Here is a 21,451-nt window from a genome sequence, read left to right on the forward strand (position 1 = left end):
CAGAGATGTGACTCCAGAGGCTGATCTGCAGCATCACCAGGGGTAGTAATGGCGCAAACTACAAGGTGAAACAATGATGATGAGTGATGAACTCAAACCATCCAAAAGGAAACCAAAAATATGTACAACTTCGAAACAGAATGAGAAAATGAATTTCTGTTCTCAGTTGTAAATAAAATAACTGGAAATAAGATAAAAATTATCAATAAGAGGATTTCCCTTATATGTCAGCAAAATATATCAATAAGCAAAAGGAGGAATTTGGAACAAGACCACACAATGAAGCACAGTAAATTCAAAGATAATTTTCCCTTCAACAGCGTGCCTCAAACAAAGCAAGTTGATTGGATGTATGCCACTTTGAAAGCTCAAGTCATTTTTATCTAAACAAGCAGCAAAGACCTGTTCTGAAGCATCATTTCTCATTTGCACTTTCTGGCAAAACACAAAAAATCATTCACAGATGGTGAAGTAATTAAACAAGCAAAGACTACGGCTGATAACTCTTAATTCGCAAATTTTAAGAGCAAAGAAGAAATTTTAAAAAATAATCCAGAGCTTGTCGCATGGTACTCCCACAACAGCAATAGCAATGGGATTTATGTGCAAAAACATCTTTCAGTAACATAGCAGGACCTGAAGGACTGTGAGAGAATCTCACTACAGTTTGACAAGTCCATCAGCATGACTAACACAGCTCAGCTAATTGCTTTTGTGCATATAACTTTTAAGGATATAAAAATGAAGACAATCTTCTCACTCTTTTATCCATGAAAGACAGAACAAGAGGTGATGATCTGCAACAAATTTAGAAGGTTGCCGCTTGAGAAGAAAAAAATTCCAGTCAAAAACTGGTTTCCATCACAACTGATAGCACACCAAGTCATGCTTGGTGCAAATGTAGTGTTTGTTGGATTTTATAGAAACAATCCTGATTTCCCCTCTTCTATCAACTACCACTGGATAATTCACCAGCAAGTATTAGTAAATAAAGTTATGAACTTTTCTCATGTAATGAATGTTGTTGTTAAGAATCTAAACTTGCTTCAAATAAGGAACTTCTGGAACTGTTTGTTTAAATCCTTACTTGACAAACTCAATACTGCCTCCGATGAACTCATTCTCCATGCTGATATGAATGGTTAAGTCAAGGGAAAATCTTACAATGATTGTTAGGTATAAGGTCTGAAATCACTATTCTTAAAACAGCTTCTCTTTCTGATCTGAAAGGTCAATTAATAAGGGACTTAAGTTTAAGGTGATTGGTTGAAGAATTTCCGGAGACATACGGAAAAACTGTCTCATGTAAAGGCTGGTGGGTATTGATATTCACTGTCTGGATTGTTGGGGCTTATAGATTGACATTACTTGTACAGTCAGTGTCACAGGAGAAGTCCTTGATTAAGTTTCAGTTCTGCAAGAGATTCAACAATGATTCATGATGTGGAAGCTTGAATCCAACCTTCAAAAGGTTACATACACACTTAGCCACACATTCTGTCAAATAAGCTTAAGCTGAGGGGTCATAGAATACATATATAGCTGTTCACCCTTTTGAGGACTGTGTACCCAGGACACTGAGTAAACCTGGCAGCTCAGTACTTATGGGAACAGATGATGAGTTCAATATGCCGCCCCACCACCCCTCCTATTGGAAGAATTGCCTTTTTAAAAAATACTTTAATTAAATAGGTGCACAAGGCCAAGGTGATGGTCCAAACTAGAAATGGAACCTAAATGTTGAGCTACAGTTGGGCAATTGAAGATATGGCTGTGCAAATAACCAGGGTCACACTGTAGGAGCAAATTGGTGATGGGCGAGACCATCATCTTATGTGCACACTGCTGCTGAACAGACCCAAACACACACAGTGTGATGGTGGGGGTGAAGGTATTGGGTGCCTCATCTGAAAATTTGACTTTTGTTGAATTGGTTTATGCTTCACCCTAATGGCCTCCTGATATAACCTTGTTGTGACACCAGGACCTGACCACCACCATGGTTACTCAGAAAAACTCATGCGCTAGACGGCTCTTCCTCCACGTTCACTGTCTCATCCTCTCAGACACTGTCACCTTCACCTCAGTATCATGTTTTTGTAACTTCACGGGTCACTCTCCTTTACTGGGCCATGTTATGAAGTATTGAGCAGATGATCATAGAGTGTGTACAGCATGGAAACAAACCCTTCATCCCAACTAATCCATGCTGACCACATATTCTACATTAATCTTGCCCATTTGCAAGCATTTGGTCTATATCTCTCTAAAAACCTTCATTTCATTTACTTATCCAGATGCCTTTTAAATGCTGTATTATACCAAACCCCACCACCTCCTCTGGCAGCTCATTTAATAAATGTGCCATCCTCTGTGTGAAAGAATTGCCGCTAGGTCCCTTTTAATTATTACCCCTCTCATCTTAAACCCATTCGCTCCAGCTATGGACTCCCCAACCTGGAAAAAAGACCTTGGCTATTCATTCTATCCAGTTACCTATAAGGTTATCTCAGCTTCCGAAACTCCAGAATAATAGCCCCAGCTGATAGCTCAATCTATAGCTCAAAATCTCCAACCCTGGCAACATCCTTCTAAATCTTTTCTGAACCATTTCAGATTTCACAATCTCTTTCCTACTGCAGTGAAATCAGAATTGAAGGCAGTATTCCAAAAGTGGTCCAACCAATGTTCTGTACAGCCCAACATGACATCCTAACTCCTATACTCAATGCACTAGCCAACAAAGACAAGCATTTCAATGCCTTCTTCATTGCCCTGTCTACTTCCAACTCCATTTTCAAGGAACTATGAATCTGCACCCCCAGCTTTCTTCGTTTGGCAACACTCACCAAGGAGGTGAAAGTGAGGACTGCAGATGCTGGAGATCAGAGTTGAGAATGTAGTGCTGGAAAACACTCACCAAGACCTTACCATTAAGTGGATAAATGCTACTCTGATTTTCGTTACCAAAATGCAGCATCTCATATTTATCTAAATTAAACTCCACCCGCCATTCTTGGTCCATTGGCCCATCTGATGAAAATCCCATTGTACTTTAAGGTAACCTTCTTTGCTATCCTCTACACACCACTTCCAGTGTTATCTGCAAACGTACTAACCATATACATAGTGCTTTATATCCCAACAGAGGATCACGTTTTGCTCCTTCCCTAGTACGTAGAAACACATACTGAATAAAAACATTTTCTTGTACACACTTAATAAATTCTTCTCCACCTGAGCTGTTAACACTATGGCAGTTCCATCTATATTTGGAAAATTAAAATCCCCTTCCATTACAACCCCATTATTCTTACGGATAACTGAGATCTTTCCTTACAAATTTGCTTCTCAATGATCCCTTTCTGCCTTCCTGATTATCCTTTTGAGTATAATCCTAATGCTCTTATACTCCTATAGGGATTCACTCAATTCCAGTTGTCTACAGCTAACCTATGCCTCCTTCATTTTCTTCACCAGCGTCTCAATTATCCCTTTCTTACTTCTCAATTTCATCCATATAACTTCACTGGATTTACTCCCAGGAATATCCTGTCTAAGTACAGCCACAATGTTATCCCTAACCAGAAACACCACTCCCCCTCTCCTGCCCCCTTCCAACCTTGCAGCAGCATCTATACCCTGAAACATTGAGCTGCCAATCCAGTCCATCCCTGACCCATGTTTCTATTATAGCTATGATGTCTCAGTTCCATGTTGCTAACCATGTCCTGAGTTCATCTACCTTACCTTTTGTATTGGAATAAATGCAATTTGATTTATCAGTCCTACCTCAACCCCTGCCTTGCTCTTGCCTGCCTTGACTGTTTGACTTGCTCCTCTTCTCAACTGTACCAGCTTCAGACCGATCTCTTTTCTCACTATCTCTTTGGGTCACCACTGAACCTCCCTTACTAGTTTAAAGTCTCCCAAGTAGCACTAGCAAATCTCTCTACCAGGATATTGGTCCTCTTCCAATAGCGCCTGAAAACAAATGCTTCACAATTCACTAATGGAGGAAGTCAGTGATCCAGGCAACAAATCTCATCTTGAGAAAAACGGATTCACTGCTTTATGAGGTTCTTGTTCGTAAATGGCTGTCACTGTAATACCTCTGGGGTTTTATTCATGGAGCATGTGCAGAGGTGAGGAATAACAGCTAAAGTGGGTAGCCCTTATCCTATACAATTCATTCGTAGACCTAGGAGAGTGGGATGGAAGGATAACAGAAAGTTGTACACAGAACACCAGCTATGTATTTATAGAACAGTAGACGTTCCTGTTATTGAGCCTCTACAGCCTGTAACTCGGTGCCCTAATGGCCATATGGGTGCAGCCAATGCTGCCCTTTACATATGGAAACCTAATGTTGCAGTAAATCCAAATGCCATCTGAGTCCTTAGGTCCTATCAGGTGGGCATTTAAAGGCTTGGCAAAGCGGTATCTATGATTATTGAGATATAGCTGCTTGTAGATGACATTAAAATATTATAGAGTACTCCAGTTGAGACCTTAAATGATCCAGAGGTGAGGTTACTTGTATGCTACTGCCAGGGGCTGGCTATGAATGCAGAAAGGTGTGGATTTCTTACTGTCAGGTGCATTGCTGTCTGTGACCATCTATGTAGAAAATCATAGTCTATTTCAGCATGGACTTTCTGACATGTCCAAATAACTAGGTCTGGCACAGTATATTATGTCACTTGGATAAGCACTCCTTCTCCTCCAAGCCTCTGACTCAATGACTGTGTCCTCCTTCTGCTCGAGGCCATTCCTCAATGTCCATGTGTGATACCTCAATTGTCTCAGAGTGTGGTGGAGCCTATCCCATTTTCAGGTGCACTTTCCTGCTATCCAAGTAATGTTGAGGATACTGATTCAATGTAATGAAGCCCAGGCAATAGCAGCTGAGCTCACAGCCCCTGAAACGGCAAGGACTTTATTTCTGATCCTCCACCTTCTCTTGACATGGTCCGTAAATTTTTCAGTGCATACCATGAGGCATTTCAGCCAATTGAGACAATTTAAATAAATTTTCAAAGACTTAATTTGCACACTCATTGAAATCTACTCCTACTCACGAGGTGTGATTGCTAAGGGCTCTTAATTCTCACCCTTCTCCTGGAAAACTGCATTGCATCTACAATTGTGGCATTTTCTGTGGTCTCAATAAGCTTCATGGCTACTTTAACAGGCACAGTTCTGGTTTGACACTTATACCCTTTCTCGCACCCACAAAATAATGGATGGAAGATTTGGAAGTGGGATTTCTGATCATATTGTTAGGTCACTGCCTAGCTCACTGCTAGCTGCCTTTTCTTGCCAACTCACCTCCATTTGGGATGAGGAAATATTGGCTTAAGTTTTTTATAACAATTTGAACAGTAAAAGCATGCCATAAAAATGACGGGGTTGATTAGAAACCAAAAAGAATGGTTGAGAAGTGGATGAGAAATTTGCACTTGTCTTTTCGGCTAATGTCACTATAAGGGAATAGGAAGTAAATAAGTTGGATACAAGACAAAAATGGCATGCCTGGTTGTTGAAGAAATTAAAAGTGGAAAGAAATAGAAGCTCTGGCCCCCAAAATGCAATTTTTCTTAAATAAAGGAGTGGTGCCAGAAGACTGGTCTCCAACGTCATACTCCTATTAAAAAAAAGGAGAGAGATATAAACCCCGTAACCACTGCCAGTCTGGAAAAATGTTCAGGAGGTAACAGTCTAGAACAAAACTGTCAATTGGAAAAACATGGGTGAATCAATAGCATTTATTTCTTAAAGTCAATTTATGCTTTACGAACTTGAAAGTTCTTAACAGTATGGAGAGGGTTTATAAGTGCCACTGATGTTGTGTGTACTGGCTTTCAAAAAGCATTTGATACAGCACCACAAATAAATATGTTAAAATAATTAAAGCCCATGGGACTAAAAGGAAAGTGGTTCATATAAAAGGTTACACAGAATATGGATACAGAAACAAGCGGCTTGGCTTCATATGCTTGTCCAGTTTCCTATTCAATACTTTTACAATACCAGCTGTTTCAGTAATTCCTTGTAGTTGCAAGTTCCATATTTTTATCATTCTTTAGTTAAAGACCAAAATAAAATTGGCTAAGGGACAGAAGACAGGTTACAGTCATGAGTCAATATCCTTGATAGGAAGTGGAGAGGAAATTCACTGAGAGCTCAATAATCGCTCTTCTGCTTTATTTCATTTTTATTAATGAGCTGGACTTTAATCTACAGGACAATTTCAAACAATGAAGATTACACAAAATTCAGAAAAGTTAGTCAATAGTGAAGAGGATAGCATAAGGTTCAGGAGGATGTAGACAAATTGGTTAATTGGTAGAAGGTTGGTGGAATTTAAGGTAGGGGAGTGATGAACTGTGAAAAGAAGAAAGTAGACTCAATATAATCAAAATGGTACAATTTAAAGGGGATGCATATATACACAGATGTGAGGATTTGTGTACATCAATCTTTGAAGGTACACAACTGTTGTGAAGGTCGTTAAGATGGCATAGGCATACCCATAAGGCCGAGTGTACAAAAACAAGAAACTTTCATATATTTTAGTAAATCTCTGATTGTGCCCAGGTAGAATATTGGGTACCTCACTTTAAGAAATATGTTAAGGCCTTGGATACAAAAAAATTACCAAAATGGCACTATAAACACATTACTTCAATTATATGGAGAATGTGTACACACAAGGATGATTTTAGTTGGAGCAGAGATTTTACAGCAATTTAGTATATGCTTTTAAAATCATTTACAAGAGTTAATAAGGAGAAACTGTTTGCACTTGATGTAACCAGATGGTACAGATATAAAATAACTGGCAAAAGAACCACAGGCCAAGTTCAGTGGGTTTTTAAAAGTACTAAGTAATTATGATTTGAAAGACAATAGCTGAAAGTGTGGTGGAAGCAGACTCAACAGTTTAATCGTAACAGTCTAAAAGTAATTAGATTAATGAGAGTTAATTGCAGGGCTATGGAGATTGGGCCTAAATAGATACTTCTTTCAAAGAGCTAGAATTTGTATGTTGGGCCAAATGGCCTCGTTCTTTATAAGATTCAATGGTTTTCTGATTTCTAAATGCATTGCTCTTGTCAATCATAATGTCTTATCCCAACCAATTACAGTTATTTTAAATACTTTAAAAATATTCACCCATAAACTTTCTAGTGGTAAAGCAATATTGTATATGCAATTTCTCATTCACACTTGTATAGATAACAAGGAAGCATCCTGCCATATGGGAAAAGGCTAATACAATCTACATTAGACAACATACTCAGTTTAATTCTAGTATTGCAAAAAAATAAATTGAACCACATTGTCAATTCTAACTTGGTGATGATATGTGATCCTGTTAAGTAAATGATGTCAAAATTACAATAAACATCTAAAAGGATTTCTAGCTTCGTACGGGGAGTCTGACAACTCCTGTGACATTTTTAGGATTTATTTTCTATCTATGCACATTATTTTTCATTAGAGAGAGGATTAATGTAACTCATTGAAATACTGGTAAGAACTAGAACTAACAAGGAAACATTTGAAAAAAGCTGGTACAGGCTTGCAGATGAGGCAATGAGGGTCTTTGAAAGCAAGGATGAGAATTTCAAATTTGAGAGTGGGATTGGCCTGCTGCAGCACGTCTACTGCTAATATTCCAATTCGTATTTTTTTGTTTTCACTATTAACCATGAACTTCAATATTCCAACACACCCCTGGCCAGATCTCCATCTTCCATCCTCCAAAATTCCTCAGAATTTTGAGCACTCTGAATTTTAATCATTTCAGGCATTTGTAGTGTTATGACACAGAGACAGACAGCTAAACAAAAGCGGTTTTTCTACCTCTGTATTCCTAATCCAGTAAAATGAAACCATCAAAGGTCCCCAAAAAGACACTCAAATGGTTCCTCATCAGACTTTTGTATAACCAATCCCAGATTTTGTGAATAATTAATTCTCAGACACTTGAGATTTGTATCTCAAAGCATTTGTCTTCAGCCCCATGCACATGAAAGAACTTTTAAGTATTAGAGTTCGGACGACATGTTGCGGCCGCATAGCATTTTGATGAGGCCATTTTTAGAAAACTGTAGACAATTCTGGTCCACAAACAAAAACAAAAATTGCTGGAAAAACTCAGCAGATCTGGCAGCATCTGAGGAGAGAAATCAGAGTTTACATTTCAGGTCGAGTGACCCTTGCTCAGAACTTCTGAAGAAGGGTCACTCAACCTGAAATTTAACTCTGATTTCCCTCCACAGATGCTGCCAGATCTGCTGAGTTTTTCCAGCAATTGCTGTTATCATTTCTGATTTACAGCACCTGCAGTTCTTTTAGTTTTTATTTACAATTCTGGTTGCCCTTCTATGGGAAGAATGTTGTTAAACTTAAAAGGGTGCAGAAAAGACTTACAAGGATGTTGATAGGATTAGAGGGTTTGAGTTATAGGGAGAGGCTGAATAGGCTGGCCTTTTTTCCCTGGAGCACCACAGGCTGAGGTGTGACCTAGAGGTTTATAAAATCATGAGGAGCATGGATTGGGTGAATAGTCAAGATCTTTTTCCTTGGAGTCCAAAACTAAATGGTATATGTTTAAGTTGAGAGGGCAAAGATTTAATAAGGACCTGAAGTGTAACTTTATCATGCAGACGGTGGTGTGCATGGAATGAGCTACAAAAGGAGATGGTGGAGGCTGGTACAATTATAACATTTAAAAGGCATCTGAATTGGAAAATGAATCAGAAAGATTTAAAGGGATATGGATGCATTTTGGTAGTGAAAATCAAGGTAGGACTTATACATTTAAGTGTAAGGTCTTGGCCCATGTTCCCAAACAAAGAGACCTTGGGCTGCAGGTTCATAGTTCCTTGAAAGTGGAGTCACAGGTATACAGGATAGTGAAGAAGGCACTTGATATGTTTGCCTTTATTGATCAATGTATTGAGTATAGGAGTTGGGAGGTCATGTTGCCACTATACAGGTCATCGGTTAGGCCTCCTTTGGAACACTGCATTCAATTCTGGTCTCACTGATAGGAAAGATGTTGTGAAACTTGAAAAGGTTCAGAAAGGATTTACAAGAATCATGTCAGGGTTGGAGAGTTTGAGCAATAGGGATAGGCTGAAGAGGCTGGGGCTATTTTCCCGGGAGCATTTAAGGCTGACGGTGACCTTATAGAGGTTCATAAAGTCATGGGGGGTGATGTGAATAGGGTGAATAGTCTTTTTCCCAGAGCAATGGAGTCCAAAACTAGAGGGCATAGTTTTAAGGTGAGAGGGGAAAGATTTAAAAGGGACTCAAGGGGCAACTTTTTCACACAAACAGGTGATGCATATATGGAATGAGCTGCCAGTGGAGATGGTGGCGGCTGGTACTATTACAACATTTAACAGTCATCTGGATGGGTATATGAATAGAATGTGGGACAAGATTAATTTACAATATCTGTTTGGCATGAATGAGTTGCTGGCAAATGGATCTAAGTCACATTGGGATGTCTGGTTGGCACAGGTAAATTGGATTGTTGTTTCCATGCTGTATGACTGTGACTCTATATAGACAGACAAACAAATAAACACAATGAAGGGATAAATCAAAGAAACAAACAAAATTGACCAAATTACTTAAATATTCTTCACAGACATGAATGTGGACTCCTTAGCCATTTTTCCTGAAACATTGATCAGAGTCACCTTCACCATTCATCCAAGCAAAGACATCCATACTTCTAACATAGATTTCTTCTCTTTGGTTTCTGGAAGCTGATGTATTGATTAGGCAGAAAGTTCTCAAATCTTTCTGCCATCCTAGCAGCATTCCAGAACCAACTCTCAGGAAACATAGTTTGAAAAAACTACAATTCTGCCTTGCCTTGACTGATCAACTCTCCCTGAGATGTCAGTCACCATTCAATACTGTCAACTGTTTGAGCATGGAGACTTCTTTAGATGTACTGGTACAATTTTCTAGCACTAACTTGATAAATAGCCAGCTTCTGCTTTCTGAATAAACACAATGTTCTTCTGGGAGCAATCGTGTTTGTTAGAACCTTTTAAACAACACTCAGCCTGCAACTACCCTCCAGGGCTGTCCTCACAAATAAAAAATGCTTCTCTGGTCTATTCTTTTCTTTTTAACCCAAGCTGCCCAAAGTCCATCTGCTATTTTCAGCTTGTAATACAAAACAGTACTAAAAGAATAAAGTAAAATAATGAAAAACTCAGCGAGAAATCTAACAGTGGTCATAGCTACGGCAACCATATTTCCTCCCTGCGTCTCAGTATATTTCTATCTCTTTCCTCCCTTAGGCTGCAGCTTGAAACCTGCCTCCTTGATAAGCTTTTTTTTAACACATTTGTGGGGTTTGTGTGTTGTTGGCTGACCCGCATTTCTTACCCATCCCCAGTTGCCCTTGAGAAGTGATGGTGAGCTAAATTCTTGAACAGGTGCAATAGATGTACGCTGACCCATGAAGCCTTTAGGGTGGGAATTCCATGATTTTGATACAACAACACTGAAGAAATAGTGACATGTTTCCAAGTCAAGACGGTGAGCGGCTTGGAGGGGAACTTGCAACTGATGGCATTGCCATGTATCTGCTGCCCTTGTTCTTCAAGTTGGAAGTGGTCATAGGTTTGGAAGGTACTGTCTAAGGATCTTTGGTGAATTTTTGCAGAGCTTCACGTAAATTGTACACACTGCTGCTTGTGAGTATCAGTGGTGGAGAGGGTAGATGATTGTGGATGTGGTGCCAATCAAGCAGGCTGCTTTGTTCTGGATGGTGTTGCGCTTCTTGTAATTTAGTGGAGCTGTGCTCATCCAGTCAAGAAATGGTCAGGAACTCAAAAAAAAACAAATAAAAAACAAAATAATGCAGTTGCTGGAAATCTGAAACAAACACAGAAAATGACAGAGAAATTCAGCCGGTTTGACAGCTTCTATGGAGAGAGAAATAGAACTCAGTTCCAAAGAAGAGTCATACTGGACTTGAAATATAACTCTGTTTCTCTTGTATTCTCTGTGCTTGTTTTGGAAAAGTTCAAGCTTTGCCATACAAAAGAGAGAGAGTTACTGACAGGAAAGTTATATCTGGTTTCCAGAAGATATGTATTTTAAATTTTTTTTTGTAAACACTGAGCTTGGAAGCTCTGTATCAGAATATTTGTTTGGAGTCATGCAAAAAAAAGGACTGCATAAAACCAATCAAATGACTGGTTTTGCAAGTTTTGGTTAACAAATGCTTCAATTGAGTGCAAGTCACAAACCTCCCTGTTATAATATTCTGTGAACTTGCAGACATTATGCACTTCTGCTATCTTTGTTTAAAATCACAATGACAAGTTTGTTTTGTTGGAGCTGTTGTGGTATCCAAACAGTAGAAAGAATATATTATGCGATATTACGAACCAACATCCCTTACATAATTTTACCAGTCACTTACCTTATTGTTGTTACATGACACATGGCTCCAAAAATGGTCCTTATTTCTGAGCCTGAAGTCCTGCCCTTTAATCTGACTCCTAATTGCTGAGACCCTATAACCGGAACTGTTATTAGGATTTCTTCCAATGTCATTAGTTATAATCGGAATAATATTGAAGATTTTCTGTCTGGTCTATGACAACCCTTAATTTGGCACTAAAATAGCACACCAGTCAGGACTTTTAAAATTGCATTGTAAATTGATGATCTATTCCTAACTAAAAGAATCCTGTTTCAGTACTACATTTCTCTGACTCTTCTTTGAGTTGTTTCTGTCAAATTTACATATAATTAAATGCCTCTAACTAGTCAACACTCCCAGGCAGTCCCTACTTCCTGTTCCTAACGTGACAGATGGTTGCTCACTGCCCTTGCTCAACCTGAAGGTTGCCATTTCATTAAAGGTGCGTTTTGAGAACCCATGACTTACCAAACATGGATGACATTTTCCTTGCCCTATGGAGGCCATTAAAAGCTGGGTTAGAGTTTGAGAAATTAAAATGTCATACTGACTCCCTGTTGTGTTCCTGCTGCCACATGCTTTATCTGGAGATGCCATTAGTGTCAACAGCAGTGCACCTGAATTGGCAGATAGAAAGCTAAGATAATTAGTGAGATATTTGTTTGGCATTTGCCAGTGTCACAGAAGCTTCCCACCTATGAACTCTGGTAGGTAAGAGGCAGCAGCTGCACAATGGGAAGTGAAGGGTGCATTACATACCTAACTGAGATTTAATTGATAGCGACAGAAATGGGCAAGGCTGCTGCTGCTCTTAATCAAGGCCAATATTAATTGCCAACATTAACTGACCTGCTTGCAAATGAAGTCAGGAGTTGAAATGGCTCAGGCTTTAACTTAACCTTCATTGGATTTTCCCTCCCAATTTACACTTATGGACACACTCTCCATTAACTCAACCTAAGTCAGGTGTTCTGAAATATACATTGTCCTGTCAACTTGTTTCCAGTATTATTATGTCAGCATTTGTAATGAAACAGTTGATGTTAAATTGTCACAGTGTAATTTTACACCCCTTACTGCCAGCAATTCAACCTGTAATCCTTAGTGATGGAGACAGCAGAGTTTTGGATGACATTTTTTGCATACACTCATGGGATGTGGGCATTACTGGCTGACCAGCATCAATTGCCATCCTTAGTTGCCCATGGGAAGGTGGTGGTGAGATGCCTTCTTGAACCATTTTAGTTCACGTGTTGTAGGTTGACCCACAAGGTCTTTTGGGAGAGAATTCCTAAGGGTTAGAATTCTTTGTATTTTAGATAGTGAGAGTGAGGAAACTGATCTGGAAAGCCAAGTATAGCATTTAGCTAAGCATGGACAAGGGTTTCATCAGCAGGTGAAGCAAGACAAATATGAGCAGGAGCACAGGAAGTAGTGGATTTAATTTTCTCAGAATTGCTTTGAATGCTTGGAATGGAGTTCTATTATAACTATAAAATGTAGAAAAGAACGGATGGTCCTGCATTACACTGAAGGAATAAAGAAGCAGCAATAGATGTGGAAGATTCCCAGTATTTCTTGTCATTCATGTCAGGCCATAATTCTCCTATCTTCACATCAACAACTGGAACTGGGCCAAATTGCTGGAATTCGTGAACTGCCCTGAGGACCTAAGTGAACGGGGATGATCTTAGTGATGATACAGATGAGGTTAAAAACTCATCTTGGGACCAAATGACACCAAGATTGTAAACAGTCTGTTTCAACCTCACTGTTGCAAGAGAGAAGGATGAAGCTTGGGAATGTAGATTGTGGTGGCAATCAAAGATAGTGATTTTGATATTCTCAATATTAAATAGGATACGTTTACATTCATCCAGTATAGTCAGATAAACCATCCGTTAAATCAGAGGCTTGGTTTGGTTTGCTTTATTATCATTTTTTATGTGTGTAATAAATTTCTGTTTTATTGTTGAATCTGCAGTCTTGGCTCCTTATGTTTTAGTGAAATTCCATTGGGGAACATAGAACATTACATGCAGTACAGGCCCTTCAGCCCTCAATGTTGCGCCGACCTGTGAAACTGATCTAAAGTCTGTCTAACCTACACTATTCTATTGTCATCCATATGTGTATCCAATGACTATTTAAATGCCATTAATGTTGCCTACTGTTGCAAGCATGGCATTCCATGCCCTTACTACTCTTCGAGTAAAGAACCTACTTCTGACATCTGTCCTATATCTACCACCCCTCAATTTAAAGCTTTGTCCCCTTGTGCTAGCCATCACCATCCAAGGAAAAAAGCTCTCACTGTCCATCCTATGTAATCCTCTGATCATCTTGTATGTCCCTATCAAGTCACCTCTTAACCGTCTTCTCTCTAATGAAAACAGCCTCATGTCCCTCAGCCTTTCCTCATAAGATCTTCCTTCCATACCAGGCAACATCCTGGTAAATCTCCTCTGCATCCTTTGCAATGCTTCCACATCCTTTCTATAATGCATCAACCAGAACTGGACGCAATACTCCAAGTGCAGCCGCACCAGAGTTTTGTACAGCTGCAACATGGCCTTATGGCTCCAAAACTCAATCCCTTGACCAATAAAAGCTAATACACCTTATGCCTTCTTAACAACCCGATCAATCTGGGTGACAACTTTCAGAAACCAATGCATGTGGACACTGAGGTCTTTCTGCTCATCAAGAATCTTATCCTTAGGCCAGTATTCTGAATTCCTGGTACTCCTTCCAAACGGAATCACCTCCCACTTTTCCAAAATAAACTCCATTTTCTACTTCTCAAACTAGTTCTGCAGCTTATCTAAGTCCCTTGGCAACCTGCATCCTCTTCTGCACTGTCCACAAATCCACCAACTTCAGTGTCATCCGCAAATTTACTAACCCATCCTTCTATGCCCTCATTCTGGTCATTTATAAAAATGACAAACAGCAATGGCCCCAAAACTGATCCTTCCAATACACCACTAGTAACTGAACTCTAGAATGAACATTTTCCATCAACCACCACTCTCTGTCTTCTTACCGCTAGCCGATTTCTGATCCAAACTGCTACAACACCCTCAATCCCATGCCTCTGTATTTTCTGAAATAGCCCACCATGGAGAATCTTATCAAACACTTTACTGAAATCCATATACACCACATCAACCACTTTAACCTTAGCCACCTGTTTGGTCTCCTTCTCAAAGAACTCAATAAGGTATGTGAGACATAACCTACCCTTCACAAAACTATGTTGACTACTCCAATCAAATTATTCCTTTCCAGGTGATTATAAATCACCTTATAATCTTATAATCTTTTCTAAACCTTTTCCCCCAACAGAAGTAATGCTCACTGGTCTCTAATTACCAGGGTTGTCTCTGTTCCCCTTCTTGAACAAGGGGACACCATTTGCCATCCTCCAGACTTCTGGCACTATTCCTGTAGACAATGATGACAAAAAGATCAAATCCAAAGGCACTGCAATCTCCTCCCTAGCTTCCCAGAGAATCCAAGGATAAATCCCATCTGGTTCAGAGGACTTATCCATTTTCACACTTTCCAGAACTGCTAACACCAACTCCTTATGAACCTCATCTATTCAGTCTAATAGTCAATAGCTTAGTATCCTTCTCAACAACATTGTCTTTTTCCTGTGTGAATACTGACGAAAAATATTCGTTTAGCACCTGTCCTATCTCTTCGGACTCCACACACAACCTCCCACTACTATCCTTGACTGGTCCTAATCTTACCCTAGTCATTCTTTTACTCCTGACATACCTATAGAAAGCGTTAGGGTTTTCCTTGATCCTATCTGCCAAAGACTTCTTATGTCCCTTCCTGGCTCTTCTTAGCTCTCTCTTTAGTTACTTCCTGGCTAACTTCTAACTCTCAAGCACCCGAACTGAGCCTTCATGTCTCAACTTTACACAAACCTCCTTCTTCCTCTTGACAAGAGATTCAACTTCTTTAATAAACCATTATTCCCTCACTCGACCACTTCCTCCCTGCCTAACAGGTCCATACTTATCAAGGATACGCAGTAGCTGTTCCTTGAACAAGCTCCATATTTCAATTGTACCCAGCCCCTACAGTTTCCTTTCCTAACTCTTGACTAATCGCATCATACTTGCCTTTCCCCCAGCTATAACTCTTTCCGAGCTCTATATACCTATCCCTTTCCATCACTAAAGTAAACATAACTGAATTGTGATCACTATTACCAAAGTGCTCACCTACCTCCAAATCTAACTCCTAGCCTGGTTCATTACCCAGTACCAAATCCAATATGGCCTTGCTTCTTGTTGGCCTGTCTACATGCTGCATCAGGAAATCCTCCTGCACACACTGGACAAAAACTGGAAGATACTTCAAACTTCCCAACAATACCAAAGAAAAGAAGGGAGAAATTAAATATCATCACCTTCATTAGAGGTAGTATTAGACACAGTCGTGTGGCTAAAGGTAGATAGGTCTCCTGGCCCTGATGGTCTACATCCTTAGATCCTAAAAGAGGTAGCTGAAGAGATAGTGATAGATTGGTTATAATTTTCCAAGCGTCCTTGTACTGATGTCCGAAAAGACCTGGATGCCTTGTTCAAAAGTCACTGAATGCTAACACACGTAGGAGCAATTCAGAAAGTAATTAGTATGATGATCTTTATTGCAAGACCATTGGAGTACAGGAGTAAAGATTACTTTATTCAATTATATAGAAACTTGATGAGGCTCTACCGGACCATTCTGTGCAGTTTTGGTTGCCTTACCTTTGAAAGGATATAAGTAGGTGACTAATTCCTGTGATGGTATGTCTGTCCCATGAGGAGATATTGAGAAGATTGTGCTTATAACTCTCAAGTACAGTAGAAAGAATGATTCACCTGGTTGGGGTCTAGAACTAAGGGATACACACAGAATAAGAGAAAAATTAAATAGGTCTGAGTTGACGTCTTTGTTTAATTCAGAGGATAGTGAATCTGTAGAATTGTCTACCCAGAGGGCTGTTGAAACTCTTACAAATGTGGAAGCCAACCATAGCCCCAAACACAAGCACTCACACATTCTGACCAGCAGTATTGCAAAACAAAAGTATATAATACACAGTTGCTGTTGTATATATTTGTGTGCTACTTATAGAAAATCCTGCAGACTTCAGGGAGGGTTCAGAAGCAGGCTGGTTGGAGGTGGTGTTGTGGCTTTGACAGTCACTAGTGAAGCATAGCCATTTGATCTATTTGACAGTAAGTCTTATTTCAACAGGCTGAATAACTGCCCCGTTAATTTACCTTCCACAACAACACCCAAACCCAGGTATGCAACTATGTTAAAATTCCCTTCAGAGATTAATTTGCAACAGTAAGCGCCAGTGGGAAGGATGCACATCTTCTTAAAACAACATCCTAGTCTCCTTGTTTCAAATTTAAAATATGTCCATTCATCTGAAGAAAAAGCAGTAATACACAGATTATGATCTAAATGTAAAACCAATTTTACACCTAAATTTATTTGACCCATTGGTTCCTACTTAATTCATGCTAAATAAAAGAAAATTCAGGTTAAATATTTTCAGCCGGTTAAGTCGAAGACGAAGAAGAAAAAATAAATTTCAATACATTCTGCTTAATTGTGTAACATCATTCTTCACAGCTGTAGAAACATGAACGATCCACAATCCCCTGTCAGCCTAAAGGGAGTTGTATGATAGCATGTCCTGACTGTATGACTCTATGACCCTATTCTCACATATCATAAGCATTGGTTTAAGACTTTAAGAAGTAAAACGTTTATCTATTTGTTTTCTTTTCAATGACAGACTAGATTCAGCAAAAATCAAATAAAAGATAAAACAAGAAAGAAAATTATTTTTAAAAATTACCTTGAATGACACCTAGCAGACTGTAAAAGACCAAGTATCCTTTTGGATTGTTGCAGCACTGAATCCAGTTTGGTGTAAATCTTCCCCAGCCACACGGCCCTTCTTCAATCTCTTGCTTAGGCACTTCCATTTGTGCAATGTTTCCTTGTTTTGACTTTTGTTCTACTTTGAGGTTGTCATCGGTGATGAATGCAGGATTATCCATTCCTTTGTCCATTTTTTAAATTAACTATGTCAAATCAATAGTGTCAAGCAGTTTAAAAAGGCAGTTTGAGGACAGTGAACTGTATAACCTAAAGTCCTTTCATAGAACTAATTCTTTTATATAATGTTTCCTATTCTGGACGTTACTTAGTTTCAGCACACCAAATTCCAGATCTGCCAGCTGACTGCAAAATCCAGATTAGTTTTTTTCTGACAAAGCAGTAGGTGTGTTGGCAATCTATGCAGTTGTAAATTCAGTTCATCTCTGCCCAGAAGCAATGTGTAGTACTGTATTTCCATCAACTAGAGGCGGAACAGGAGTTCTAGTTAACCCAATCAGCGTGCGTATATCTGCAGTTATCTGATTAATATACATACCAGTTAACATACATTTTGCGAAATATCCCATCTACAGGAGATATGTTTTTCAATCAAACATTCATTGTAGTTCCGTTTTAATACAAATGAAATCTGATATTCAGAGCAAATATTCAGTCAACTTGAGATCAAATTCGAGCATTTCTGAACTTTAACTTCTAGAAAAGCAGAAAGTCCACTATGGTTAACTTCCTTGAAACGCAGCCACTTGCTTAACCCATTCAGCCCCGAAACATCTTCCTCCCATTCAGGTTTCACTGGTGCTGTGGGGAAAAAAATGTGGTAGGAAAGCGAAAACTTGAACAACGTGGGAAAGAAACAACAGGTACAGGAAGGCGGCCAGGGCAAAATAACGAAATAAATATAAACACATACATACGCTTTAGTCAGTTTGAAGGCGTTAATTACCCTCTAGACTGCATGTTATATAAAAAGGAAGAAATGTATTTCACTGAGTTACCAAATATGTGAATAAGGCACCAATTATATCTCATCATTTAGTGAGATGTCACAAAAAAGGGGGAACAAGGAGAAAGTGAATAATTGAAATAATAAAATAAAACCAAGGTGTCGAGGTATTGAAGAAACCAAAAGGAAGCCGCAAACTGAGGAATAGGGGTGGGGGAGCAGCAGTGGCTAAGCTGGGCCTGGCAAGGGGGCACAGGTCAGGGGGCGCAGGTCAAGGGGCACACGCCAGGCTGTGCGGGGCGGGTACCTGGAGAGAACCGGAGGGAGCTGAGTGACAGAGGCTGTGATCCAGTGCTGGGAGTGGGACAGCTCCCACACCGAGCAAGGGTACTCATTCCGGACTGCTCCACCGCCCTTTGACAATTGCACTGTCTAGGCCGGGGTATGGAAACAAATGGCCTAATAATCTGACCACGAATCTCATTTCTTCAGGTTGCCTTCTTCTTCCCGCAGAGGAAGGTCAGGCAGCAACCACACAGAGTTCAGAAAGAGACAGACAGATGGAGGCTGAGCCAAAGTTTGGTTAGCTGTTGCCGAGTATCAACATCGACTCAACAAGTTCCAAACTGACCTAAGTTTCATCTTTTATAACTGAACCTCTTCTTTTGTGGTAACATTGAAGTAGTTGTACATGTTACAATTGCAGTTTCAAAAATAATCCAGGAACGAACAGAAGAATGTTACCTCTATCAAGATGTAAAGGTAAGGATTTAGAGTGTAGACGCTTCGAAGCCGAGATTGGTGCCTTTGCTCAATCGCCTCAGCGTCCTCCTAAGTTGGCCCCAATGAGCCAAGAGTAGTTTCTTCACCTATCTAGATAACTTTCTCTCTCTGTGAATATTTCCTCCACGAGGACCAATTCCAAACACTTCCAAACCAGTTTGCAACCATAATTTTCCAAAGCCTTTATTTCCATCAACAATGTCAATGATAACAATAATTGCTGATGCCAGGACACAGTGTGAATTCACAAAATGGTGACCAATGAAAAAGCAGTAGACCATTCTGTCTCAGCCAGCACTGAAGTATACTAATAGTTTGAAACAAAAGGACAGCTAACACAGCTTAATTTGTGAAAGGGACAAAAATAGTTTAGACTTAATTTTTTTTTAAATGACTCATACCTTAATTCATATGTAGGAAATATGAAAGACAGAAGTAACAGGAAAAAGAAACAAAAAAAGTATAAAATGTAAAAATCAAAATTAATGTAAGTCTGAGAAAATCAAAATAATTAAATTGTACAGTTAACAAATGCATTCATTATTCCACTGTGTGGCACATCCTTTCTGTAATAGATTTCCACTCTACTATCATTTTCAGTTTTTCAAGAAAATTAGCAAAAGGAAATATTAGAGAATCATTGATTGTTTACCCAGTTTAATAATTTACCCTTGTCTCGACTGGAGTTTTTTGTCTTCATTTTTCCTTCTGGTAGAGTAATAAGTGTGATCTGACAATTTTTCATGAGAGTTAGGAAAATGCTTTTGAGATTCTGGATAGGGAAAGGGATTGGTGTCATGACTTGAGATAATCACATATGCATTGTGCAATGGATCAGATTAAGGAGAAAATATCCATTCCTCATTTTAAGCTTTATGTTTCCAACAGTTACCACAAAGCTTGTTCCATGGATTTTTGTTTTATTGGAATGTTTCCAATTTACATGCTGATGATTAATTCCATCATTGCAACTATCTGCTTAGTTAGCATCCAAAGACTAAGAGCATATCAAACATAATTACATTAATCTGAATCAAGATGTGAACTTGAACCTTTTGAATGGTAGTGCAAAGTCACCTATTTCATTGAAGTATGCTATAATGATAAGTTAGGTTTACATAGAACCAATAGCATCCCAAAGCATTTTACAGAATAATTAAATAACAAATGAATAACACCAGTCCACATGGAGTTGAGGTCAGGTGACCAAAAGCATGGTCAAAGTCATGAGCATTAAAGACCCTGGTGTTGTATGATTTTTAAAGCTAAAAACAGAGTAGAGGAGGAGAGAAATGTTGGGAGAGAATTCCACAGCAGCTTCAGACATCTGCAAGTGTGGCCATCGGTTGTGAGGTGACTGAAATCTTAACTGATCATTAGAAGAGCACAGGCGCCATGGCTAGTTATGGGACTGCAGGAGACTAATAGAGACAGGGAGGTACACCCGAGTGAAACCATAAAGTGACCTGGAAACAAAGATGCAAATTTTGAAATCAAGTTGTTATAGAACATAGAAAAATACAGCGCAGTACAGGCCCTTCGGCCCTCGATGTTGCGCCGACCAAATCCTACCTAACCTATACTAGCCCAATAACTTCCATATGCCTATCCAATGCCTGCTTAAATGACCATAAAGAGGGAGAGTTCACCACTGCTACTGGCAGGGCATTCCATGAACTCACAACCCGCTGCGTAAAGAATCTACCCCTAACATCTGTCCTATACCTACCACCCCTTAATTTAAAGCTGTGTCCCCTAGTAACAGCTGACTCCATTAGCGGTAAAAGGTTCTCAGTGTCTACCCTATCTAAACCCCTAATCATCTTATACACCTCTATCAAATCTCCCCAAACCTTCTTTTCTCCAATGAAAACAGGCCCAAGTGCCTCAGCCTTTCCTCATACGATCTTCCTACCATGCCAGGCAACATCCTGGTAAACCTCCTCTGCACTCGTTCCAATGCCTCCACATCCTTCCTATAGTATGGTGACCAAAACTGCACACAATACTCCAGATGAGGCGGCACCAGAGTCTTATACAACTGCAACATGACCTCAGGACTCCGGAACTCAATTCCTCTACCAATAAAGCCCAGTACACCATATGCCTTCCTCACAGCACTATTTACCTGGGTGGCAACTTTCAGAGATCTGTGTACATGGACACCAAGATCCCTCTGCTCATCCACACTACCAAGTAGCCTACCATTAGCCCAGTAATCCATCTTCTTGTTATTCCTAAGTAGTAGTTGTTGCTTAATTGTGATCCATTGCAGATCAGCAAACACAGGAATGTGAATAAGGTGAATGGGACTTGAATCA

General features: G+C 39.5%; 1 protein-coding gene across 1 annotated transcript in view; it reads right to left on the minus strand.

The window, feature by feature from the left end:
• The window catches only part of LOC132825857 (solute carrier organic anion transporter family member 4C1-like), a 169,368-nt gene extending 151,806 nt beyond the window's left edge, over positions 1 to 17,562 (minus strand). Inside the window, exon 1 of the mRNA XM_060841427.1 lies at positions 17,358 to 17,562. Within this exon, the coding sequence (XP_060697410.1) occupies positions 17,358 to 17,562 (205 nt within the window). The remainder of the gene's footprint in view (positions 1 to 17,357) is intronic.
• Between the last annotated feature and the right edge of the window lie 3,889 nt (positions 17,563 to 21,451).

Source organism: Hemiscyllium ocellatum, chromosome 2 (genome assembly GCF_020745735.1).
Source record: "Hemiscyllium ocellatum isolate sHemOce1 chromosome 2, sHemOce1.pat.X.cur, whole genome shotgun sequence".
Taxonomy (NCBI): domain Eukaryota; kingdom Metazoa; phylum Chordata; class Chondrichthyes; order Orectolobiformes; family Hemiscylliidae; genus Hemiscyllium; species Hemiscyllium ocellatum.